This window comes from Micropterus salmoides, unplaced genomic scaffold (genome assembly GCF_014851395.1).
Source record: "Micropterus salmoides isolate LMB-PRFRI ecotype aquatic unplaced genomic scaffold, ASM1485139v1 Ms_hic_scaffold_7, whole genome shotgun sequence".
Lineage (NCBI taxonomy): Eukaryota > Metazoa > Chordata > Actinopteri > Centrarchiformes > Centrarchidae > Micropterus > Micropterus salmoides.
The window spans coordinates 31,769,356-31,795,521 of record NW_024044459.1 but is presented as its reverse complement, the minus strand read 5'-3'; the positions used below and the strand labels follow the sequence as shown (position 1 = coordinate 31,795,521).

Below are 26,166 nucleotides of genomic sequence, written 5' to 3'. Positions count from 1 at the left end.
GGCCAGTTTAACTAACCCACAGAGCACAAACTAAACTGTATGTATCTCAAAAGAATCAAGCATTTTCTCAATTCCACCTGCTCTCAGGTCTGCAGCATAAAATGATTAGAAATCTTCCATTCATTTACCCCATTTTGCCATGGCCTCTTTCTCCTGTGCTCAGTCTTGTTCCCTCTATTCCTATGAGACTACTGTAACTGCAGTTGACAGGACTGCAGGGAAGGGCACTGAATACTAAGATGGCCAAGCCACACAACCCACATTTAGATCCAACCCGCCCATGAATGGGTAGAAAGCTCCTATTGGGATTTTGAATGATGATGTAGCAGTTGTTAATGGACAAACGCTACAACTAAACATCTGTTGGAATGCGGCTGATGGGAGCAGAATTTTAACAAGCTGCAAATGAAAATGTCTGACTGCAAAGTCACTTGGACTCAAGCACAAGTAAAATGAGTAATAAGGATGAGTAACAAATGTGATGAATGAGACTCGTGGGAAAAATGTCTTGTCCTTGCATCCTTCACGTAGCATAATACATATGTGAAGACTGCAGAAGAGAAATCATTTGCTTCAAACCAGTCTGAAATTCTTTCCTTCTCCTTTAGCACATTTCTCAAATTTTCCTCATTCCCATATAGCACTCAGCAGGCCTTGTGCTCTCCAAATCAGCAGTTACAGTAGGCTATGTTTGGTTAAACTTAACATGAATTTTCCTGGTATGCTCTTTCAATTTGTCATCCCAGTCTCAAGCTTTTAAGGCTTTTTTCAAGTCTAGGTATCTAACTGATTTTCAGTTTATCAGCTGATTAATAGAATGGCTTCCAAAATAACTGTTAGAGGCAAAACTTTGAAACAACATAAATTACTTAACACTCTTAAATCTTACACTGCAGTTTACTTGCAATGTAGAGGACTACTCAGCCTGTGAAAACATGTATTTGGTGGGGGTTAAAATCAGAGACAATAACCATGATGCTGTTATCTCAACTTGGTCTTGAGACTATTCACAGAAAGTCTGTGTGGGTGGAGTTTGAAAGACCTGGGGCCTTATAAGAAAAACATTTAGCTGCTATTTGCTGGTCTTATCTTAACTAGAAAAAATCCTATCTTCCCATTACAGAAGCAATTCCTAAACTCATGGCTATGTCCTATCCATCTCAGTCCTTGTATCTTATCTACTCAATTCTTCAGTCAGCACTCGTCTTGTCATGCCTGTATCTGTATTTAGAATGTAAACAACACCGCCTGCATCCATCACCACAGCTGTCTCACTTCACTTAAACTGGCTAGTTAGCTTGACATTATGGACAAGAAAATACATGCATTACATTTTAGCTTTAATTTTAGGCATTCATATGGAGGCATTAATTGTGTCGATGGAGGAGAAGAAACCCCACCCTTTTGGGAATTCACTTGCAAATTATGATATTATGAAACTAGGATAAAGATTTGAACGGATGTAGCACGTCCATCAAATTCAAAATGAATCGTCTTGATTGATTGCAGTATATGCTACCCATTAATACATGTTCTGGGAAATTTAAAACATCATCATACGGTTTGAGTAGCCTTTAAATAGTAAGATTTCGGTGTTCATGTTGTTCCCCGTCTTCTCTGTCATTTGCCATACAGACCTACAGTGATGCTGCAATTTTTGGCAGTTACATCAAATGTAGGACAGGGTATCGACCATCCTAACTTAGGATTCCTAACTTCCCTAAATGTCATCCTCAACTGAGATAAGAGGACGTCCAGCCTTTTTGTAATGAGAACCCACAGTGTTTGTCTAAGGCAAGAGTCTACTGAGCTGCATTATGGGATTTGTAGTGTTTTTGGAGCATGAGCCGGAGCTGGTCTTATTGTTATTATAATCATTAACATTACGATGGTTACCATTAACACTATTATAAATATCTGTACCATTTTTCATTTAGTTTATAGCAACATTACCTTCGCTGTCTGTACCTCTGTGTGTATATTGTGTAGGCTGCCTCCCTCCCCTCTCTCTCTCCTTACATCCCTCTCTCTCTCTCTCTCTCTCTCTCTTTCTCTCTCTCTCTCTCTTTCACTCTCTTCTCTCTCTCTTTCTCTCTCTCTCTCTCTCTCACCCCAACCGGTCGAGGCAGATGGCCGCCCACCCTGAGCCATGGTTCTGCTCGAGGTTTCTGCCTCTTAAAAGGAAGTTTTTCCTTGCCTCTGTCGCCTAGTGCTTGCTCTTGGTGGGAACTGTTGGGCTTCTGTAAATATCATCACAGAGTACGGTCTAGACCTGCTCTTTTATGAAAAGCGCTGTGAGATAACTGTTGTTGTGATTTGGCGCTATATAAATAAAATTGAATTGAAAATTGAATTGAGCCTTCCTAAGGACTAAAACTCAAGAAATCTCAGCTTCTGCTGCATCAATTATGACCATTCTTGTTCCGTTTTTATTTGTTATCTCTTGTGATTCCCCTGACTTAATGAGAGTGCAATGCTAAATTGCAGAAAAGTCCCTTTAAGGGCTACTAATTCTAGGCTATAGATAGCCTATAGCCTATATATTATAATACAAAAGTTCCCAGTAATATGCTAACTAATCATTAGAGATGAAAAAACATGCAAAATCAAAAAGCACATCATTATGTGGCCCCAATTAATTGTACCCCCCCTCCCCCCCTCCACCGAAGGACATTAGTAAACTCACTGTAAAATTGGGTATAAAAGATACCATAAAAGTATGATATCTGCCTTTAAGCTCTGTCAGTGATAATGTGGGTGTAAAGTGAGTTCGGGTAAGCCTTCACTGTATACGAAATGACACGTGTAAAGGCTCTGAAAGCATACAAAGAGTCAGTGTATATCCAATGGCACCGCGACGTCAGTGTTTCTGGCACTGAGCTGAGTTGGTCGGGGCCAGCAGCAGCAGCAACGTCACTCCCTGACGGCGGCACCAGAGCAGCACGGACGGCCATCCGCGCAGCAGCGAGTCGCTCCGGAACTCGGCGGAAGGTAGACAACGTTGAACAGCGGCTCTCCGCTTTGGGACTGACTGGACGGCGACTTTCCGCCCCTGTAAATCCCGAAGTCGCTTTATATAGAAAAGCTTTTATTTATTTCAAGGTGAGTTTTCTGTTTATTTTTTGTGTGTGAACTAGCTACAAGGAACAGCGTGGGTACCGAGGTTGCGAGTACAATGACTAGCAAGCTTCCCGCACTGTAGCTGTTGTACTGTAGCCATAAACTGTGTGTTGCTATGGTATTGCCAGGCAACATCCCACCTGCTGCTTTCGTGGCTAGCTATTATGCATTTGTTACTAATGTCAACTTCAACAAAAATGAAAATATGGAAACGCTTTTTCGCATGTTTTAATTCAGCCATTAATTTGTTATGAATTTGGGTGTGCGTGCTTTTAGTTGTGCTGTTTTCTCCCAGCCACCTTTTTTCAGAACACTTGAATGAAATCGATAAGAGACTTGACGCTACAGTTAATTTGCTCGTCATTTAATGTTATGTTAATTTAAATCAGTTTACTTTAAGAATAGCCTCTGCACTTACATTACTAACACTCTTCTTGCTCCACATTGTGTCTTGCCTGTCGGCTATATTAAGCAGCTTTGGCAGACAGTAGATAGGTCGTTGTCTGTTTTGAGTGTTTTTCCAGTCCAGTGCTCATTTGTCTGTGGCTCTAGGTGACAACACAGACCATTTCCACTAAAACACAGCACATGCTTTTTGTTCCCTTTGTAACTGCTGTCTGTCTGTCATATTTCTTATAGTGTCTAAGTAATACCCAGGACCACAAAAGCAAACACAAGATGGTGAATACCAGCGTGGCATCCATCAGAAGGACATCACTGGCCATGGACACAGGGAACAGATGTTTGCAGTGAAGGTGCCTAGCACTTACAGTAGCTTCCTATTCTGTGGCTCAGGCAGCTGCTGTGGTTAGGCATTAGTGCATGCCCGTGATACAAAGAAATTCCATTATCCCTCATCTCCTGTCTGCTGTGACAGAGGAAATCACCATACCATGATGTCGTGAGGACAGGAAGGAGGGAGAATTATGAGTCAGAATGGAGAAGAAAAGAAAACTGTCACTCCTCAAATCCGCCTATAAGCTTGGTAGACAGCTCACACACTTATTTTAAGAGCAAAACCAGATCTCTTTTCAGCTGGCATCTACTGTAGAACTGTAGAGACCTTGCTTCTTTTTTCCCTAAATTATTACCGAAACCTTTAACTTTTCCTTAAACTGTTACGTATGTATAAATTCAAGGGTTTAGAGTTAATGCTTTGAGGGAGTGCAAAGTGCAGCGGGGTGCATCCAAGGCGAGCTCTGTTCATTGTATTTTAGTTTACACACCACCTTATCTCAGCTGTCGACAGGGAGGGATTCTTTTCTACAGTAACATACCCAGAGCAAAAAGAGATAGTGGTGGGAAAGGAGGGGTGGGAGGAGTGAGAAGAACAGAGAATGACTGTGAGGGAGTGAGCGTGCTTAACCCAGCTACTGAGTGACTCTTGTATCCAAGATCGAAGGTAGCAACGCATCCAAACGCCACTCTTCGCCCACGGACTGCTGTGAAGAAATGAAGCGGTCACATAGGCACTCAGCAGCGACCCTTCTTCACAGGGTGCCTGGGGATTGACTCGCCTGTCGTTAGTGCAGGGGCTGGTGACTGAGTAGATCATCACCGCGGCTAGAATGAACTACCAACCACCAAACGATACACAAATATAGCTTGAATGGAAGTTGCCCCACCCCTCTTTAAACCAAACAAGAGTGTTTTCCTTATTTCACTGGTTTCATTGCACCTAAACTGGCCCACGTTTGTGTATGTTTTTGTCAGAGCAGCAGACTGGAGAGGAGGTAGTAACAGGTGCTGCGTGAGGAGAGCTGAAGATCATGGGTAAATCAAACAGCAAGCTGAAGCCAGAGGTGGTGGAGGAGTTGACAAGGAAAACCTACTGTGAGTACCATCATGTCTTTGTTTTTTTTTGCTCAGTAGTAATAATAATGTAAATAATAATAGCTTTATTTGTACAGCACTTTTCAATACATGTAACAAAGTGCTTGTCTTTAGAAAGTAAATCCTGCACAAACTCTTCTTCAGCCACCCTGTTTGACAATAAAGGAACATTCTGGACAAACATAAAAAACAATAGCATATGTGATAGGAATTATAAAATAAAACTTTAATAGTATTGCTGCAGTTTTTAAATCATATTTTCCACCCACTGTGTTCCATACAGGCTGTACAGTAAATAACCCTGCCTGCTGGGATATATTGGGATTCTACACCAGTATCTTGTTATTGCCATAACAGAGCTACTACCAAATGTCAGCTGGGAATACTCATCTTGTTTGATTTAAATTTACATTTAAATGTTGTGTAGCAAATTGTGATTGGTTAAGGTCTGGCAAAAGTTGTAATCAGCATCTTTAAATCACGCTGAAGGGATTTATGAAGATGCTGAGTTTGTATCAGCTATCAAGCTGGGGGTTTTAGAGATGAGGATGTGGTTTTTGAATGTAGATTGTGGGCCCTCTGTATATTTTTATTTTTTTATTTTATGTATTTAGCGATAGATTGAGTACAAACAGAGTCTAAATAAATGAACGCTATGCTATACACACCACAATTATAAATGGCATTCATGCCTAGAGACTGACAGAAATGGTGGGATTGGTGGGAATGACCAAAGTCAAAAGCTGGAGTGAATGTACAATATTGCAAGTACAGCAATTCATGTTGTTTCTGTCAACCTGACATTGAATACTGACAGCATTGGATTGATAATCTCGTGCTTAAAAAAAAAAGCTTTTTTCTCCCACTGTTTTAAATCAAATTTTAGAATTACCACAACGATGTCTGCTCGAAAGACACTATATTAATCATTGGTGTGTTATTTCTGGAGCACAGAGTTATTATTATTATTTGAGCAGTACAGTGTGCAGGTGTGGGTGGGAGTTGACATCCATTGGCTGCTTAATGACAGTGTTATTTGTGTGGTGGCTCTCTCCACAGCAGAGCCGAGGAAGGTTGTTGTGGCAGGAAATTGCTGTGGAGGAAGATTGGGCTTCATGCTGGGCTGGGTTGCTTGCTGCTGTCCTTTACTCTCTCTCTCTTTCTCTCTTACCCTTTAGCCCTGTCTCTTTCGCTTTATCCCCTAATTGCCCTCTTTGAGCAGGGAATGGAATAGTATAATTAGGATCTTATCTGGTTAGCATCGCTGAGAGGGGCACCAAGCTTTCTCTCCCTGCGTGATCATTCTCCCATGTTCGGTTGTTGCCTGCTTTCCTTCATCCTGTTGCCTCTTTCTTTTGCTCTCACATGAGAAGCTGTGTCTGCCATTTTAGTCAGCGCTTTGCTTTGCTTCTTGACAGATTGGGGACTTAAGACATTTTTCTGCGCCTATGTGTCTTTTTGTTTCAGTGGTGGAAGAAGCAGGGCGTTTTTTTTACCCCAGCAAATTATGCCCTTTGTGTTGACAGGCGACCAACAAGGCTAGGCTAATGCTAAGAAATGCGGCCTGTTTAGGTCAAAAAAATGTCTTTAGATGTCTGTCTTCTGTTTTGCTATAGATTTGAAAATTCAGGCTTCTTTATAAGAAAATTATTGTCACCATATATTATAAATAAAACACTTTCTGGCTAAAGACACATTAAGCTATGCAAAGGCTCTGGGTAGCCAGTGATTTTCCTGTCCTTATTGGAAACTATAGAAAAAATGGTTGCAGCCTCACCTTTACTTTAAGAGAGCCTAATTCGCCCCAGAAATTATTTTTCAAATGACTGTTCTGGCATCACATGGAGAGAGCAGCAGTCCTATTAAAATGTCTGCAGGATATAGGCTAGGCTCATGTAATGGCATGATGATTTTGTAAGTTGTCAAAGCCATGAAGAGGCTCACAGTGACAGAGTGCAAGCTGGATGTGCTCTAGCTGACCCTGCAAGGCCAGCTGGATGAGTAGGCCCTGCACTCACCTGCAGTGGGCTGATTGCAGTATTGCCCGTTGCCTCTGACTGAGTTATGTAATCATTTTTTATTAAACCGTAGCCATGGTAAATTGCCTCAATTTTGAGGCCATTTAATGGTAGCTTGGCTTGGCTGATGGTCGTGAGATTGACCCTGACATTTATTGCCCAGGAAAGGGTCACATGATGAGTTTCTTGGTAAAATGCTGAGCAGAACAAATTGAGGCCGAGATATATGCAGACGAGGGCCACCTGACCTGGCCCTCTCACATATAGCCTCTGTATGATTCTGCGCCAGTACTGCAGTACTCACATTATATATATGTATAGAGTATATGTGTAAATCTCATGGTACAAAATCCTTTTTAATCATGTCATGAATATTTTGTATTCCCTGACCAGTCTCCTGCAATGTGTGAGTGTTGGCTAATTTCATAATGTAATTTAATTTACCACCAAAAATATCTTAGTTATGGCACATGAATTCTAGGCATTATACCCACTGTTTACTTTGTTTCTCTGGTCGTATACCTTTGTTTGTCTTGTAACCAAACTATGAGTTAAGTCAAGGTTAAACATTACAGTAGAAGAAATTATAGATTAACTAACTAGCTATTGGTTACAAGGCTTTTGCTTTGCCCCAGGACCAACAGAAGTGGTAGTAGACGGCATCTATCCTCAGAATTACGGCAGCATGAATTCAGAAAGTTTCTCTCAAAGGACCAACTGGTTAAGCTAATGCTATTGATTTCCAGCCCTTGTTTTCATTAGTAACACCAGGGGCAGAGAGGCCGAAAATTGCTTTGGTTACTTGAGAGAGAGTAAAGAGACAAGGGAAAACCATGAGGGATAGGTTTTATTGGATACTGGCAGATGATGGTGTTTGTGTGGGCATGATAACACATCCTGCCTCTTAAACGGTTCACTTTCTTAAATCTGTGGCCAGCGTTCGTTCCGTCAGCCTTGTTTGTCTTTTCGTGCATCTCTGGGGTTTACTCCCACTTGTCTCTACTATACCCGATAGTGTGCTAGAATCAGTTCATTCTACACTCAACTAACTATGGCTATTTTCCAATAATTGCATGATGACACAGTTGAATATTTTTGGTAAAGTCAAAAGATATGTGTTGGATAGGACTGGGCCAAGATGATTAACGATGCTACAACTTGGCTCTTCTGTTGCATCTAACAGCAAGCTACTTTTTTCTAGGACAAACAAAGTCATCCTCTAAGCTAATGTTTTTATTTCTCTTACAGTTACAGAGAAAGAGGTGCAGCAGTGGTAAGTGTGTCTATTAATCTTTTATTAAAAAATGTTTCCATTCCTTATGTGAGGCAAGTCACTTATTAATAATTGTGTATTTACTGGCAAAGTTTACAGGAATAAGAGGGTCTTTTATTGACCCACTTGCAAAACCCACTTTGATATATTTTGCCGAGGATATGGTTTCTTTAGTCCATGGAAAGAATATTTACAATTTGTTTGATAGTTGATTTGTAGCCACCTCTCTCACTCTGCCCTGAAGACAGATGAGTTCTGAATATAGAATGACTTTGAAGGCTTACTGAGACAGAATGACTTTGAAGGCTGATAACACTGATACAAGCATTTCCATGATGCATTTCTCAACAACCTTTTTACTCTCTTTGCGAAAGGGATGTCTGATAAAGTTGTTTCTCTTTTAGGCACTTAATGACTACGTGGCCACAGAGCCTCCACAATGTTGTAGTTTAGTAATCCTTCCTGTCAGATTCTGTACCTATTAGTCAGGGTGACCCGCACCAGCATTATCTCGCAGAGGTCTAGCCTTTGTCTGATCCCAGCCTGTACTCACAGTGTTGTAACATGCACATGAATATATCAAAATAAAACATATTCATGAAATGGAGAAACCTCAGGCCTGGTTAAGTCACAAAGCTGTGGTGAGAGTAAGCAATACTGTTAAGGTAGGAATTTCTGAATGTTTTTCTGAAGGCACAATTTAAATGCAGAGAGACAAGGCATCTTTTTTTACAGAAGTGATTCAAGCATGAGCACAGTCATCGCTTTTGTTTGCTGCATGCTGCTTTTGGGCTATTGTTTCTTTGGAAATAAAAGGAAAGAATAGTGTATATCAGATGAAGGAGAATTGTAATAACGCGATCACTTTTCGATGTTCACACTTCAGTTCTCCTGCTTTAGTTTTGCATTTCACGACCCAATTCGGCATGCATGAAATGAGCTCTGCCTCGAGAGCTAGTCCCTGTTCATGTCCCCTGTTAGAGGGTTTACAGGGGGAAGGAGCCAGGGCACATTCACAGCCTTACAGTCACATAGCAGCAACAGTAGCCGCATTAGATATCACTGGGCAGTAGCAGGTCTAGCCTCCGAGCTGGCCTGTCTCTGGGGCTGCCTGAGTGCTCAGGGGCAGAATACCCCCACCCCTTAAATGTCCATCCCCCCGGCTGTGCAGCCAGCTAGCTCACCATCGCTCTCACTGTCTTTTAACAGGAAAGTTTGCACGAGTTCTCACTTGAAGATCAGCAGCAATCAACACAGCAGAGTGTGAGGGATGAGAGGGAATTTTACCAGGGGAAATGCCAGATGGTGTGTAATTAGAGCACAGGCACAGACACAGAAGAATTAGCAGGGTTAGATAAATGCCTGTGTTGTGCATTAAATGTGTTCCCCTTTTTAATTCTCCTTTGAAGGAACATCATTAGTATGCTCAAAGCTCACCTGAAATCAATAACAAAATGCCATACTGATGATGTCCTGCCAGCGAGGCAGGAGCAAGAGAAACATCTTGCACAACTCTTTAGCAAACCACCATGGTAGATGCCAAGGAGTAGGAGCCAGTGCCAATAATAAATACTTTATCTTCATGCTGGCTCCCCAGTGTGGTCTGATGCACAATGTCACGCCTGCTATATCCCTGCAAGTACAGTGCATAGTCGCATTATTACACTACTTCAAGTACAGCCTGACTGTGTGTGTGTCTTAACACCAGTGTCACCAAGTCAGATTTCTTGCACATGATGGGTTCTTGGCAAATGAAGGTGATGCTGATTATGACTCTGGGCAAACATGTTTACGCTGGTACAGTGTCTTTGCACTGTATGTGTCCCTTCTGTAACTCCACTGGTAGTATGTTAAAATTGGTAGTCAGTCCTACATGTGTATTACTGTATGCCTAGTAAAGCAAAGTAATGTGACTTTTTAATGGCTGAAAAACAATACCATTTCACAGCAGGAAGTCTTTGATAAATCAAAAGTCAAAGTGCATGTTGAAGAATTTTAATATCCAATAATTATACTTCAGTTAATTTTAGTTGTTTGATTGTTGTACTAAGACAATTAAGACAACTTGACCAAACACTTTTGATAAGAATCCCTTTGTTTTGGTTATTGAGAAGTTTTGACCAAGATATTGGGGGAGCAACAGAAAAATAAACATTAATATAGCTTTCACAATTAATTACTATCAACAACTATAATAATTCAACAAAAAACATAGTAAATATGAGATTTAAATAAGTCAATTATTTAACTATGCAACCTTTACTGAACTCTAATAATCATCAGATGAAGTATAGTAGTGTATGATGTGGCCAAGCCTTTGAACATCTGTTCAGGTCTTGGGGATTATTAATAGTATATAATTATGTGAAAAAAGTTGTATAAAACCTTTTGTGGCTCTAGAGAAACCTGCAGAAATTAGCCACTGCTAGCTGAAAATACCTGATTCCACAACCTAGCTGTTGGTGGTGGAGTTGCATTGTGGGTAATTTTATACTTGAAAAACTGTCCATCATGAATATAAGTGCAATGATTAAATAATAAAGTACTATTTTAATTCTGTCATTTTCACATGCAATAAGTCCTTAAGGTGCTTTTAAAATAGTAAAACCTGGTCACAGAAAAGAAACCTATTTCAGGCACTCTCTTGCAAGGAAAAAAGTCATATTAAAGAGCTACTCCAGTAATTTAGGGTTGCACTTCCATAAAGCTGACTTTAAGCTTAAAATGGACCATAATGCAACTCAAGAGCATCTTTCATTAGACTGCCCCTGCTTCCTAAATGGCCACTTCTTTCAAATGTCATACTTCCAGTTTTCAACACACACTTTCCGTTAAAAGACTCAAGCCCAAGTCAAGATGAAATAAAAAAAAACAATGCTGATGATGTCATCAGGGTTATTTTTAGGAAGCTGCTTCAGAGCCACAGAAGACATGTTTTCGCAGGGAGCAGTACTTCTCATGACAAGTAAACTGAACTTCATATGTAAAATCAGTGGAGTGCCCTTTTGAAATCCTTGCAGACCTGTTTAAATCCCAATCAAAACACAATATTCATGTGGTCTGTGATGTTAATTATTTTTTATGTTTTATCCTCTTGTCAATGCAATGCAGGATACAGGAAAGCTTTTTGCAACCATCATTTATATCAGAAAGTTGAACTCCAATCAGAAACATATTTCTCTACTTTAATTTCTTGTTACTTATCAGTAAACATACACAACATATGCTGATGCTTTGATAAGCAGCTATATTAGCATTGGAGTGCCAGTTAAATTTTATTTTGTCTGTGATAAACAATTAGCCATTTCTTGTAAACCTCCTAGTTAGCAGATATAAGTAATTGTTGTGGATGTTAAGATTCTCCCATTTGATGACAGCCGTTGTTCAGTGTGACAAACAGAATAGGTGTCTTTCTCACAAATACGTTATATAGGTACACTGTAGTAAACAATCACTACTGTATGCACTATATGTGTTCTATAGAAAAACATGTATACTGTACAGTACACACAGTATGCTATACAGTATGTTACAGTATCATTCAGCCTTTTATTATATTGGTTGCCGGATATAATATTCCATAGTCACACATTAAAAATGAAAGAATTCAGGTGAAATGGGTCGGCTTTGGATTATGATATGCATTGTGTGTTCTGCACTTTGAATACCAATTAGCTTGTATTCTGCATTAAAGTGAGCTAGGCTTTCATTTTCCTGCATATCTCCAGATAATTCAAATGTTAGAATTACATGGTTATGCTCTCTTTTCGCTTCACTTCTAGCTGAACTTTTTCCTAGCTACTCCTCAAAGCGTTTCTCCATCTCTTTGACTATGTGGAGCTGCCTTCATTATCTCCAAGGCAGATTAAATTTAAAGCGTTTTAAAAGAAGTGAGGAGCCAGAGTGTGAGTGGAAAAGATATGTCCTGGCCTTCATTCTTCATCAGAGCACTCTCTCTCTCTCTCTCTCTCTGGCCGTAATTACAGCCCAGCTTATTTTGAACAGCCTTAACTGAATCGCAGATGAACATGCAGTGCTCCCTTGTTGTGAACTGCATCATTTTTGCTGCTGATCTAGAGCAAAAGCTTTTTACAATTATTTTTATAACTAGAGAGTATTATTATTTCCCTGCTATTTCCTCCTCTTTGTACTTTTCATGTAGCATTTATTTTTGTAAAGGCTAACACTCTCTTCCTTGCTCCCTGACCTATTACAGTCTAGTTAGACTTTGAGGCTGCTGTGTTCTTTTATGAAGACGAACAAGGAAACTGCCTACCTTTGAGTGACTGTGTTTGAAATTGCTTATGAGATGCTTCTATATTTAGGCTAATAGAGTTATTAAGTTTCTCTCTAGATTTGTCATTTCCAGGGGCGAGAGGAAGCTCTCAGTCTTATCTATCAGCCACGCATATTATCAAAAGAGGACTAGAGAGTAATTTGATTAGAGTTAACCACTCTGGGCTTGCTATTGGATTAGGGCGATCATCTTATCTGTGAATGAGACAAATAGCTTTGCACTTTACCCTTTTGATCTAGCACACTGTTTCAAACTGAATCAGTGCTGCCTGCTGTAGAAGTGAGGAGGTGACATGAGTCTACCGTGATTGTTTGTGTTTTGATAATGATTCTCATTACATTTATATTTTAACTCTTTAAATAATCTCTGTGCTTCACTTTTCAGGTACAAAGGCTTCATTAAAGATTGTCCAAGTGGGCAGCTGGATGCTGTGGGCTTTCAGAAGATATATAAGCAGTTCTTTCCTTTTGGAGATCCCACAAAGTTCGCCTCCTTTGTCTTCAACGTATTTGATGAAAATAAGGTTTGTAATCAAATTCATATACTATATTGCCCTATTACAAGGCGAAACATTTTTTCAAGTACCTTTGTAACTTCAAAATCCTATCCATATTGCTGCTGTTATTATACCTGACGGTATGCGGAATCTTTTATAAAATATTTATTAGCACTTTTGATTGAAAGCAGTTTTGGACACTGAAATGTATTGAAATTCTAGGCCAAAGTGTAACCAAATTATACAGCATAAAGACTTGATTTTATGTGATAACTGTAAGGCTAGTACCAATGTATTGGAAGAAAAAAAACACTGTATAAACCTGTAATCATCCTCTGCCTGAACATTATCAGTCTGCATTTCAACAGCACAGCTGAAGATGAACCACAGCATCAATAGTAACACATAATCGTAAGTCTTAGTTATGTGCCAGAAATCAATTTTTAAGAATGGATGCCAGCTTTTCTTTTACCAAAGTGAATATTATTTCTTTTTGAATGAAACTCTTGTCTCTGTTATGTGGGCGCATCCTCTAAGGATTTGAGGATATGATGATTAAGCAAGCTTTAACAAGGCCAAACCATTATATGTTACATTTGTCTGAAGTAATCCACCTCATTGCAGCTGCACACAATTATTCAAATTGTGTTTAGGAAGACAAACAGTAGGGGAACAGCTCTTGGGATGTTGGCGAGCCCCTGGGGGTTTATTGACTACAGTTAAGAAGCTTTGTGTTGGAAAGATCAGACGACCCCTTTGTCGGATGTTTATGTATGACCTTCATTAGCGTTAGACACCCCGTAGTTAGAGAATGCATTGATTGCTAACAGTTTTTATGACCTATGTAATCAGCAATGCATGACTTCAGCATTGTCTGGTTGGTCAGATGTCTGGTGGAGATAAACTGACCCCAAGGCCATGGCTTGGCTTTTCAGGTAGGCAGCTGTTATACCAAAATGTTGAAAAAAACTTGCGATGCAAAACAATCCTTTAGTATCTTTTGGGAATATGAATTGGCCAAAGCCTGAAGGTTCAACTACCAGGAAATTGATTTATATGGATTTCTTGTTGTTCACAGGCTGTTTTCACTTACAATGTGAATGGCATTTATTTTATGCAGCGCTTCAGTTTGATTTGAGTAAGTCAGATGCAGTTGCTTGAGGCTGGAGGTCATAACTTGATGAATTGGTCTGAATTAGCGGCATTTGAGCCACTTTGAGCTTCCGTTTTATATTTGATTATCATCCATGTAAGTGGACTTTTCTAGTGCGGTCTCCCAGAAGAATGCTGAAGGCCACAATTTTGGGAGGGTAATTGGAAATTTGGAGCTTCTGCAGTAAGATTCAGCGCATGTGATTCTAACAAAGCTGAGAGGAAATACGCGTAATATTTTCTACTTTGTCGGACAGAATTGTCTCCATCCTTCTTCCATGCCCATTCATGATGTAGAGTCACTGGAAACATGTGAGACATCTTTGCCTCAAATATACAGTAGTTGTTTTTGTGCTGTAACTTTTAGACTATGAGCCGGTAGCATCCATCTTACTCAGGACCAGAGGTGACATATTTCTTCCTGAGGAGAGAGCCAGGTGCAGGGCAAAAATAGCATCTGACTTGAAGCAATTGTCTGGCCCCGTTTTCAGCAGAATACATCAAGGGCATCATGAAAGAACAGCAAGGAGTTTATGAAACTACAGCTACAGCAATTGAAGTAAGATGCTCGTCTCTTCTCTGGCCCTTTTCTTCTCTCCCATTCTCTCTCTCTTTCTCTCCTTTTTGTCACTCTGTAGGATGGACGCATCGAGTTCTCTGAATTCATCCAGGCCTTGTCTGTGACTTCCCGGGGAACTCTAGATGAGAAGTTGAGATGTGAGAAGATGCACCCTCCTCCCCTATTTTTTGACATTTAAATGACAGGATTTAGGATTGTCTGCCATGCATTGCATATGAAAGAGGACCTAGATAACAGCAAATAGGACATTATTAGCAAGATCCTGCAGGCTTCTGTGACCTGGGGGTCATGACCCAGTGTGTTGACAACCTATTTTGAAAATAAAACACCCTGGAAAACTAGCAGTAACCATACATTTAAACCTGAAAATAAGTGTGACCGTTATTTATAGCTATAATTACTACTGTCGCCTTTTGAACTGGGAAGCAACCATGAAAGGCTGCTGCCTGTCTGTACTCAGTTTTCACCACTTCCAAAGACATGAAACACTGCATGCTTTGTAATCCATGAAAATATATAGTTTAATATAATCTTTTGTTTTACATTGTGAAGTCACAGTAATCTTCAGATCTCAGTATGGGCTCACCTACCAAAAATAGTTGTGAACCTCTTCCTTGCTGCAGTAAAACACTATGTTTTAACATCTTTGTCTATACAGGGGCTTTTAAATTATATGACCTTGATAATGATGGCTACATCACCCGAGATGAGATGTTGAACATCGTAGATGCCATATATCAGATGGTGGTAAGTTTTACCAAACATCAGACATATACATCTGTTTGAGTGGTATAAAATGTAATGATTGATTTTCTTAGGGGAACACTGTGGAGCTGCCAGAAGAAGAAAACACACCAGAAAAGCGCGTGGACCGTATTTTTGCAATGATGGACAAGGTTAGTGTTTTGAATATTGAAATAAAATCAAAAGACTGATGTGACAATGATAATGAACTAGTTACTGTAACATTTGCTTCTACTTTCTATGGTTTAACATCAAACATTGCCTGATACACATGCAGTAAATATAAGTTTACCATAAAGAGGACAGAATCTGCCTTTGTTGCCACCCCCAGGGCTTTGACATGGACACTGTTAAGTATAGAACTGTTAGCTGCAGCCATCACAGCGTCACTAACACTGCCTGCAGTCTATAAACATCATATATAGTCTCCACCACCACTAGTCCTCGGTGCTAATGCCCACTCCCTCAGACCAAAGGATTTATTCAGCTTTAGTGAAAGATGAGACGCAGCCTGCATGGGTGTGTTTGTCAGCCCACTACTGCCAAGATCAGCCCATTGGACTAGCTGTGCAGCACAGCACTTAGTGATTTGTATTGGCAGAGTGGCTACCTTCCAAGTGCACTGAACCAAGGATCAGTCCAGCAGCACAGAACGGGAGTAACATGATTTAGCTTTTTAGCTAAAGAGCCTCTTTTGCCCCCTGCTGGTAAATCCCTGTTAAAGCACTAAAGGACTTCAGTTTAATTTAGTCCCATGTTCTTCTTCCAGAATGCAGATGGGAAGCTGACTCTGCAGGAGTTTCAGGAGGGTTCAAAAGCAGACCCTTCTATTGTTCAGGCATTGTCACTCTATGATGGACTTGTGTAGGAATGTAAGGTGAGTGGGGTATTAATGAGCTAGTACCTGCATACTTTGCTGCTTGAGTGAATCTTAGTCCCAGGTCACTGTCTAATTGTTGTTAAATCAGAATAAAACAAAGCAAAATTCATTCTGTGGGCTGAAACCAAAGTAAGGAAGCCACTTTCCACTCTCAGTTTGTTGTAATGAATTATTCAAATGGCCCACTTGTTTGCTGGCAATCATATAGTCTTGCAGTGCTGAGTGAAGAGCGAGACTCTCCTCTCACTGCCTAATGTAATGCACCAGCCGCTGCCAATTGTTGCTGACATCCTGCTCAGCGTTTTGTCAACTGTGAACGGAGCTTGTGAAGACATATTTTAGTAATACAGTAGCTCTGTTTAGTGATTTTCTTGCATGCTGTGAACACACCCAGGTTCCATGACACCACTTACTGTCATCTATTTGCTGGTGATCATTCTTACAAGTTCTCAGATGGATCCAAATCAGCATCCTCTTGCACGTTACACGCCAATCCAGCTCCATCACACCTGTAACAGGAGGAAGCCACTTTTAACTTGCTCACCCAGATGCAGACTGCAAACTTGTGTCGCACAGCCATACGGCATCTGTGTCAAGTAGCTGTTTGTCCACATTTCCAGTAAGGATTGTAAAGAAATATATCCTCTGATGTGACGTGGAATTCAAACATGTCAGCAAAACCGTCATTTATCTGTGCTTCTGCAGCTGTGTGGCACCGCGTACACACTTGAGTGTTGTGGACTGTGTAGGAGCATTTCTGCAAGCGCAGTGTTGTGATTTCCCAATGGACAGACCCAGGAACTGAATTCCCTCTGAGATGTTAGTGTGCATCTTGTTCACATACTGTAAAACAGGGGATGCACGAGAGCCACCCAGAGGAACTGTGCTGCTGCATCATCACCACATGGAGAGACTCTAAACCCGGGAGAATCTGGCGTGTTACTTGGTGATAACGTGAACACTAACTTAAAGTTACAAAGCAGTAAAGTATATATTGTATAATGTAAATATAACGGTAATTTATTTTCTGCTTTGCTGCATTTATGGGAATTTTACTCATAAGTATGGAATGAAGTTTTATTTTTTATCAAAGGTGTTTAAAATGTATTGCACTGTATTTTTCATTATTATTGTGGGATTGTTTTTTCCCTCACATTCTGAAGTTTCCTTTTCCTGGGAGAACAGGGTTTTTGTGTGTTGAAAGAGCGAGGAGTTTTCTATAGATTGTTTACTATGTTTGCAGTCTGTGCATCCTATTGTGTTTTCACTTCCCCGTCAGCACGAGCTTCTAGTGTCTGCAGTGTTGCACAGCCACATCCTGAACAACATGACCAAGCAACACAGTGAATTCTCCCACATCTGAATTGAGGCTCATTATGTCTTTTGAAAGCATCGTACTCCACCCTCAGCACACACAAAGCTCTGGTCATTAAGAGGCACAAACAGACATCAATTCTGGTTGTAAAGCTTTTGCGAGCTCTGTGGTTGCATTTGTCCACGTTGTATTTGTCCTGTGCGAGGCCACAGCATGTGATGATGCCTTTTTTTCACTTTTGGATTATTTTAGATACATCATTAAGATGTTTGATCAGCTTCACTGATTTTATGCCTTATGCAAATGATAATTTATTAAATGATAAATGTCATTACCTGTTGATTAACAGTATAAGAGCACAGAATAAAACGCATTTAAGTGGCCAACATTTCTATGACTGTTGTCTTAGTATTGAAGAGAAAATATGTATTTTCTGTTATATATATATATATATATATAAAATGTTAAACTTTCCTCATGATCCCTAATGAATCACTTCTTAAGACCGTAATCCAAGACTTCACACACCAGATTGTATTGTATTCAAAATTTAAAAGATCAGCAGTCCAGTATTGCACTGAGCTACTTCACTAATAGGGGATAATGTCATGTTGAATGCATGTCCTGCTTTGAAACAAGTAATCTTAAATGCCAAGTTGCTCTAAGCCTGCACTGTATAGTTGTACAATAAGCTACACAAAAACTGTGAAGTCTTGGCACTGATGGGTGTGTTAATGAGGCTCAGTAGCTGCTGGCCCTGTCTGCTTATTGGGCCTGCTCAGACCTGCTTTCTGTTTTCTTTTCATCAAGGACAGATGCAAGTGACATCAAGAGGAGGAGGCCAGAAGGGTTTAGAGCTTTGACCAGTGACATTTTTGATTTGCTTTGTTTCGAAAATACCATCTGTGACTAAGTGCAGCAAAAGACAAGTTGATTTTGAACAGCAAGCTTGTCTCAAAAATATTCTGGGTTTCTTCCATGTACTTCCATTCATAAGATCAGCTGGCTTTCTCTGCAAGGTCTGATCTCCTTAGAAAAGATATGTCATAGCTAGACATCAAGTATGTAACAATATTTAATAATAACATTTCTACCCAGATCAGCTACAAAGTAAAAAGGACAGTGACATTTCTGTGTGGTACGTCAAGCTATTCCACCCATTCATATGCCAAGGGGATATTTCTCAGAGTGGGCTATGTATAAAATTAGATTGGTGTCAGCTGAATATAAACGATGGCTATTTATAAAAACGAGGTTGTTGCTGAGACAATGTTCTCGGCATGTCCATAATACACACTACAGACTCCGCTGGTAATGTGCGTAAAGCTCTTAAAAACCGCGTCTAGGGGCCCACCTCAGTTACGCGGAGAAAATCGAATTGAAGGGGGGAATGCTGGATAGGGTTAAAGCCTGGAAGTCACAGTGGGGTCGAGGTACCCCCCCCCCCCCCACACACACACACACACACCCACACACACACAAACACATCAGGTTGGGTCTCGGGAACCTTTTAAAACTCATCCCCGCCCCCGTTTGAAGCGTCAGAGCACCAGCTCTCCAGGGGGCTCTTCAAAACAGGGCCAGTCCACACGTTCCTCCAAACTTTACGCACGGATGTACTCCCGTGGAAGCATTTTATTCTGGATTTTGATGTGTTTCAGCTGAGCCGTATTGTTCCAAATATTATTTCTCCCGATTGGAAGCAGTCCCAGACTTTGAACTGTTTTGGCGTCGAAACTTTTTAAAACTTTCTTCTACTTTTAAATTTTTTATGTCATTCGCCTCATTCTAGCAGACAGATGCAGTAAATCTAAACATGACCGGCGTCTTATTGAAGTGCCTAGTCTTTGCGCTCTGTATCAGCGCGCACAGGATCTTGGCAGTCCCCCGGGCTGAGGAGGATGATGGATCCGGTGACAGCGCCTCGACCCTGGCCTTTGTTTTCGATGTTACCGGCTCCATGTACGACGATCTAAAACAGGTGATAGAGGGCGCCTCACGGATCCTGGAGAAGACCCTCAATCGTAGGACCAGACCCATCAAAAACTTTGTCCTGGTCCCCTTCCATGACCCAGGTACCTTTGATAAAACACACCACATCAACTAGTGGTTATCACCACACTGTTTTAAATAATCAGCTTCACAATGGGCACATTTTGGGGGGAATGGTAGTCTTGAATTCCTAATATGTTTGTAAATCAATGCATATGATTAAGATTTATAGCAGCACAAATAAACCCAAATGATCAGATTTTTTTCTGTGCCAAATCCAGGCAAAAGATTAACCCATATCCTTCTTTTTGCATTATTACAAACTCTGCAACATTACATTGCCTGTGAATTGACATTTTTCTGTAGTTTCTTTACATGAAAGGATCACAGAAACAGCAAACTGCAACACAAGTCAGAACCTGTAGCTCATGATGTCAGTGTTTCAGTATAAGTCCACTCACAAGGAGCAGCACATTGAACTCAAACTGATACAAGGCATCAAGCAGGGTTATTTGAGCTTTTAGAGTGAGGAGTCTGTGGGACAGGTAAGGTTCTTCACCCCCTGGCATCTGCCCTCCTTTATGGGAAAGCTGCAGCTTGAAAATAAGAGTGCTCTAATGGGGGAGGGTGTTTGAGCACTGATGAGAAGCATATGCTTTCTGCTTGTGTGTAATTACCTAAATCACCCCCCCCCCACACACACACACACACACACACACTCACACACTCACCCCACCCCTCCCTCTCCTCCATCCAATTCTCCGGAAAACCCTCATAGCCCCCAGTTTAGCCAGCCGGGGGGGGGGGGCAGGGGCTGCACTAACACCACATTTTGTCTGTGTTTAATGTGCCCTGCCCCTGGGGACCTTGTAAACTTCCAAGATTGCAAAGAAGCCGTGGTGTCTGACAAAGAGGCGTGACAGTGCTGTCAGTGTTTTACAGTCACTCATGAGGAGAGACGAGGACTTGAAAGCCTCCACTGTTGGAAAATAGATTGAGAATGAGTAAGAAATGTCATCAGCTTGACACATGTCTGCAAGCTCCATATCATTAGTCTCAAAATTATACTTTCAAATGGTATTTGACAGTCAGAATAACAAGCACAGACACACAGAAATCATGAGGCTCCACCCTACCTGATGAGGGTCTTCTCTGTAACAGCTGTATGGACAATAGTGTTCTATAGCAAAAACAATTTGTTCTCTGTCTATTGGTTAATGTTTACTGTTCCACTGATTGGCCAAGAAAGGTCTCCAAGTAAGTGTCAGGCCCTGACAGGCTCCTATCCATCACCCTACTGCTTGAGACATGAGGAAGTCACCCAGTAGAAAATGCTGACTACAGCTGCAGAAAATTATTATTCTGTCGTCATCCAAATTTTGGCAGATTGTTGCGATTTGTGTAAATCAAAACCTGACCATTGTACATTTGTCTAGTCTCTCTTGTGATGTGTGGTGTGTGCGATTAATATTTATGTCATGCACAAAAGCAACAGGGCATCACACTGGTTGCGATAAGTTGGGTTGTGTCTTATCTGGGATTGTGATTCTGCAGATGCTGCTGAGAGGGAACAACTAAATCCTTTGTTCTGACAAGTTGTTTTGTTTGATTAAAAAAAAAAAACGAAGGACGAAGCTCTTAGTCAGTTGGGATGAATATTTTTAGGCATACGTTATTGTATCACAACCAGACCATCTCTAATTGGGATGATCTGATTTTCTCTCTGTTTGGGATCTTTGATGACATGCATCTCCAACCTTGCAGACATCGGCCCTGTGTCCATCACCACCGACCCAAAGAAGTTCCAGCAGGATCTGCAAGAGTTGTTTGTCCAGGTGTGAACCACAACACATGTAATGATTATTCTATAGGACTGGGACTGGATTGTTCCACACTAATCCAAGCTATAGCCATGTGGACTGCCGTAGCTTAAAGCCAGCCTATGTAACGTTTACTGAATAGCAGCTACTGTGGCCACAAGGGACAAGAATGAGATAATGGTATAATGTAGTATAACAGTTGTACACTCATAGGAGAATCATGAATTCATCAAACTTACTTACTTACTTACTTACTTACAAGACTTAGGTTAGGTTAGGTTACACAGCAATATGAATGTAAAGTTTGCTAACATTAGCCACCATAAGCCACTGGTGACACCAGACCAAGTAAGGCTTTAGTGGAGAAACCCGTCAGGGTATTTAATTGAGCAGGGTGCTTTATTAGCATATGAAACTTTTCATTTCTAAAAGACAAATTGGCTTATTTGTTCTTTCAAAAGTTGCTCAGTGTTGCCCTAATTAGTATACTTTTTTGAATATTTATATATAGCCCTACTAAATGGGACATATAAAAGGGTATCTGATCATGTGTGGTTCTGTCACTCAGGGTGGAGGCGACTGCCCTGAGATGAGTATAGGAGCCATTAAGAAAGCCTTGGAGGTTTCCCTGCCTGGATCCTTCATCTACGTCTTCACTGACGCAAGGGCCAAAGACTACCGCCTGAAAAGAGATGTTCTTCAGCTGGTGCAGCTCCGTCAATCACAGGTAAAGTCCTAGAAACTGCGCAGGGTTGTGGTGACCTCACAGATTAGGGCTAGAAGCGTACACACTGCATCAGTCAAATGTTGGCATCTACTACATCTACATACTAAATGTCAACTATCAATGTCATTCATCCCACATATGATGGAGGTTCCTTCATGGCCACAGCTACAGGGTGTAAAAATTATGAAACATGTATGCAAGCATTTCATTAGTTTTGTTTTAAGTCCCCCATAATGATAATGATACTGTTTAGGTGATGTTAACAGGAAAATGGTAACATCTGAAGCTTGAAAGTCCTGGCCCACAGAGTTTTGAGTATCTTTGCATTTATCACATGCTATAACAAAAGCAATACAGTGGCATGCTGTGAAAGATCTACATTCTAATGATGTTCCCCAATGCTCAGCCGAGCAGGGGAAAGTTTCTTCAAAGTTACTCGGCCTCTACGTGAAGCATGACAATGAGCATTAGCGTTACTTTGGAGCTAAGTGAAAGCGAGTCAGTGGAAAGCAAACACTCAGTGGTAATCCTCTTAACTGTACTGTCCCCTTCTTTCCCAGGTGGTATTTGTGTTGACCGGGGACTGTGGGGACCGCTCTCAGCCTGGCTACAGGGCATATGAGGAGATCGCTGCCACCTCCTCCGGACAGATCTTTCACCTGGACAAGCAGCAGGTCAACGAGGTGAGAGCATGACGGAGTACATGTCACTGCAATGACTTCTGCAAAACCCTTATTAAACACGTAGCCTATATACATATAAATTATCTCTTATAGTTCAATTCAGTTATGTATATGAATATGAAAAGGGTTTGCCTAATAATGGAGAACATTAGGAGCATGAGAGAACACAGATAATGATAGCAATTTTATTTAGTGTAATCAAATGATTTAAAAGCTGATATTAAACTTCCTGGTCATATGATACGGGTGAGTGACTCTTTTATATCGGAAGCAGCATGTAACAGAAGCCCTGTTTAAGAAGCCAAAGACAGCAGGGCTCACTTCCCAGGCAGACGTAAGAGAAGCCAGAGTTTCCTCTGGAAGAGACACTGGTATCCTGCATGTCAACACAGGAGATGCCTGGGCAGCGCTGAGCTGGAGCCAACAGCTCTGCACACTGGTGGCCTGCTGAACGCCTGAACTCTGATGTGTTTGTGGGTCTGTTTCCTGTCAAATCATGCTTACATGTGGCTAAACATACAATGCCTGTGTGTGGGGCAGCTCGGTTCATTATCACTCCAGAATCCTGCCAGCTGTTTAAGGTGGTTCTTAAAGTTTGAATTTTGTGTTGCAGGATTAAGGGAATAGGAGACTTAATTCACTCTAGCCCTCACACCTCAACCCCAGATGGCTTTGTGCAAAAGTACCCCTTAAGTGTTTTGACATGTTCTTAGTGTACTGTTACATGTAAATATTTGCATACTTCCACATGGAATAAAGTTATGTCAGTCATTTTTAGACCTGTGTGATTATAGCTCTTGGGTGGCATGCTTTTACCAAATTAATGCAAATCCTTTAATCCTTAAAAACCTCAGAAGTACTACATATCTAACCAAAATATTCTTAATACCACTATAATAAAGTGCGGCCAAATCAAATATACAAAATCTTTTTGTGGTCTCCAGGGGGAGAGTGGAGAGAAAACAGACTGCTTATTTTACTCTCTAATCCCAGGATATGATCTGTCATGGCTTCCCCCCATCCAGCACAGCTGCCCAGTGGAGTTGGCTCCAAGTCCTCACACAAGTGCTCATTGTCAGCTCTATGTATCGCGCTCTTTACACTCTACGCAAATTTGACTGGTTTTGATCAAGGGAAGGATCTGCTAACATAAGTGTGGACAAGAAAGCCTTGCTAATGTTCTGTCAAGCTTGGACCATGATCTGTGTTCGTCATGGTAATGATGGCATCCTTAGTTCAAAGTCCCACTTCGGGAGCCAGAAGCGCTGACCAAAAATGAGGGCTGTGATGTTTAGCTTCCAGATAATGCCTGCTGTGACATACACTCAACTCAAGTGCCTTGAAGTAAATTATAACATTACCCTTAAGGTTTACTCATTATGCGGATGCAATAATGAGTTAAGGGGCTGGTACTGGTTGTCAGACAGAAAATGAAACCTCAGTTGTGTAACTGTGTGTGCTAAACAAAGACACCATCTGTGTTGTAGCTGCCGCTCTCAAATACCGGCCACTTGTGACAGGCAGAGCCTCGGCAGGTGTGTTGAAACTACAACTGAGAAGGAGCAGGGGGTCCATCTGGGACTGATTCTCTCTAATAACCTTGATTTGCAGCAGGGCATCTTCCTACAAATGTCGGCAGTTGTGGTGTTTAAACTTAGGTAAGGACTAAGCTGACCCCTGCCCACTAGGAGGTCTGGAGTCAAGCTGTTGTGCTTAACCACAGCATGGCCACGTATTTATTTTGCAGGTAATGAACCTGGACGAAAGAGGGGAATACAGTATCATCCGAGCCTTAGCTAACCCCTCTTCTCTGGCCCATCTGTCATGGTTCTATGAATAGCAGAGGGGGGTCCTTCCTGTAACAGCCCTTTAAGCCTGTTCAACTGAGACACGCCGGATGAAATTTCACAGGACTGAAGATCCTCTGCATTCCCAGTGGTTGAGACAGGGAGTGGCTGCAGAACTCAGCGTGCTCCTCCAGACCTACCATGGCCCGGACAGCCGATCTCTGCACTCCACTTCCTTTTATCTGAGGTCTGAGGGCATAGTAATGCCCACTCGTCTGTGCTCTCTCACATAATAAATAGACACTATCCTGGGGCAGATGTAGGTCACTCCTTAGCAGTTTCCTGCTCTGCTGGTGATGGCTGCACATGTGGCAGACATTACAGCTGTTTCCAGTTGTAAAACGGCGAGAGGAACCAGCTGCTGTCAGCACCCAGTGGACCTGATAGACAAAAAGCGGAGGCCTGATAATTAAATTATCAAAGGTTTCCTTGTTTCAGTTTTTGCTCGTTTTCGTAAATGTCTTAAAATGTGTAGCCGTTGGCTCCGTCTCCAAGGGCCCGCTGAAGAAATGTTTTCAGTTTGTTCCATTGCAGACGCAGCTCAGCCATAATGCCTCTCTATATGAGGTCAAAACAAATACTAGACAGCAGTTGCTTGTTAAGCATTTGGAAGATAGAAGACTTTCGGTCCATTGTGGCCACTGAAATGGGATATCAATGGGGTTTTTCTGCTTCTGTTTTCATTTTAGAGAAAACAAAAGGAAAACTATGTTCCTGCTCAATACCACAAAGACCTAGAAGGTCAAGCAATTAAATTAAAGGTCAAGCAACTGTGAGAACCGAAATTCTATATTGTCAGATATTTCTGTACAGAGTATCACTGAGAGACATTATAGTCTATAAGTAATGATTGTTTTTGCCATTAAATATAATCTAACTGTCAAGTATCATATCAGACTTTGCTCTGAGTGGTGGAATGACTCATTTCAGAAGCGAGTCTCCTGCAATCCTAGTGTGTCACTGTCTGACCTCATCTGGCTTCTTAAGCTTAACTGATTCAACAGAAAAGTGGGAAACAGCCAGCCCTTTCTGTCCATTAATGATCCTGCATATTAGTCAGGTTGATACTGTGGAATATACAGTTTAAGTGTATTTCTTAAACAAAGCTACATCCTCCCACGTCCACCACTGCTTTCTATTCTGAGGAAGTAGCCTTATGATTGATGAAAGCTGTGTTGCAGGAAGGGGACTGCTGCCTGACAGACTTCTACTGTGAGAGACACTGTTCTAGGAATACTTGCTTGAGAGTGCAGAAAACTGTATGTTATCAGTTTGACAGTTGAGCTCTTTCACTTTCTCTTTGTTCAGGCAAATCCCTCTCAGGAATATTTTTGCGATGAAAGAATAATACGATGACAAAGAGCAGCCTACTGGACGGGCAGGGAAGGG

At 41.2% G+C, this 26,166-nt stretch overlaps 2 protein-coding genes across 4 annotated transcripts in view; both read left to right on the top strand.

Annotated features, from left to right (window-relative positions):
* The first annotated feature begins 2,940 nt into the window (after positions 1–2,940).
* Positions 2,941–18,096, top strand: ncs1b (neuronal calcium sensor 1b). 3 transcript variants are annotated; one of them, XM_038704124.1, is made up of 10 exons: positions 2,941–3,102; positions 3,760–3,875; positions 4,834–4,953; positions 8,220–8,244; positions 12,926–13,064; positions 14,828–14,906; positions 15,428–15,516; positions 15,588–15,665; positions 16,283–16,390; positions 16,840–18,096. In XM_038704124.1, the coding sequence occupies exons 3-9, from the start codon at positions 4,890–4,892 to the stop codon at positions 16,379–16,381; spliced, it is 573 nt and encodes a 190-aa protein (XP_038560052.1). In that variant the 5' UTR covers positions 2,941–3,102; positions 3,760–3,875; positions 4,834–4,889; the 3' UTR covers positions 16,382–16,390; positions 16,840–18,096. The 3 variants fall into 3 exon arrangements, with proteins under 3 accessions (XP_038560052.1, XP_038560051.1, XP_038560050.1); XM_038704123.1 differs by having other exon boundaries at positions 2,942–3,102; positions 4,839–4,953; positions 16,788–18,096; XM_038704122.1 differs by having other exon boundaries at positions 2,942–3,102; positions 16,788–18,096.
* A 1,236-nt stretch (positions 18,097–19,332) lies between these two features.
* The window catches only part of hmcn2 (hemicentin 2), a 51,807-nt gene continuing 44,973 nt past the window's right edge, over positions 19,333–26,166 (top strand). The window contains exons 1-4 of the mRNA XM_038703764.1: positions 19,333–19,783; positions 21,465–21,535; positions 22,089–22,247; positions 22,808–22,930. Coding sequence (XP_038559692.1) covers positions 19,525–19,783; positions 21,465–21,535; positions 22,089–22,247; positions 22,808–22,930 — 612 coding nt within the window. The 5' untranslated portion in view covers positions 19,333–19,524. The remainder of the gene's footprint in view (positions 19,784–21,464; positions 21,536–22,088; positions 22,248–22,807; positions 22,931–26,166) is intronic.

What these genes read in the sequence shown, in the direction of transcription:
- ncs1b (XM_038704124.1), top strand. Translation starts at nt 4,890, where the DNA reads ATGGGTAAATCAAACAGCAAGCTGAAGCCAGAGGTGGTGGAGGAGTTG. An exon ending in GTTGACAAGGAAAACCTACT is followed by an intron (nt 4,954 to 8,219) that starts GTGAGTACCATC and finishes TTTCTCTTACAG; the next exon opens with TTACAGAGAAAGAGGTGCAG. An exon ending in ATGCCATATATCAGATGGTG is followed by an intron (nt 15,517 to 15,587) that starts GTAAGTTTTACC and finishes TGATTTTCTTAG; the next exon opens with GGGAACACTGTGGAGCTGCC.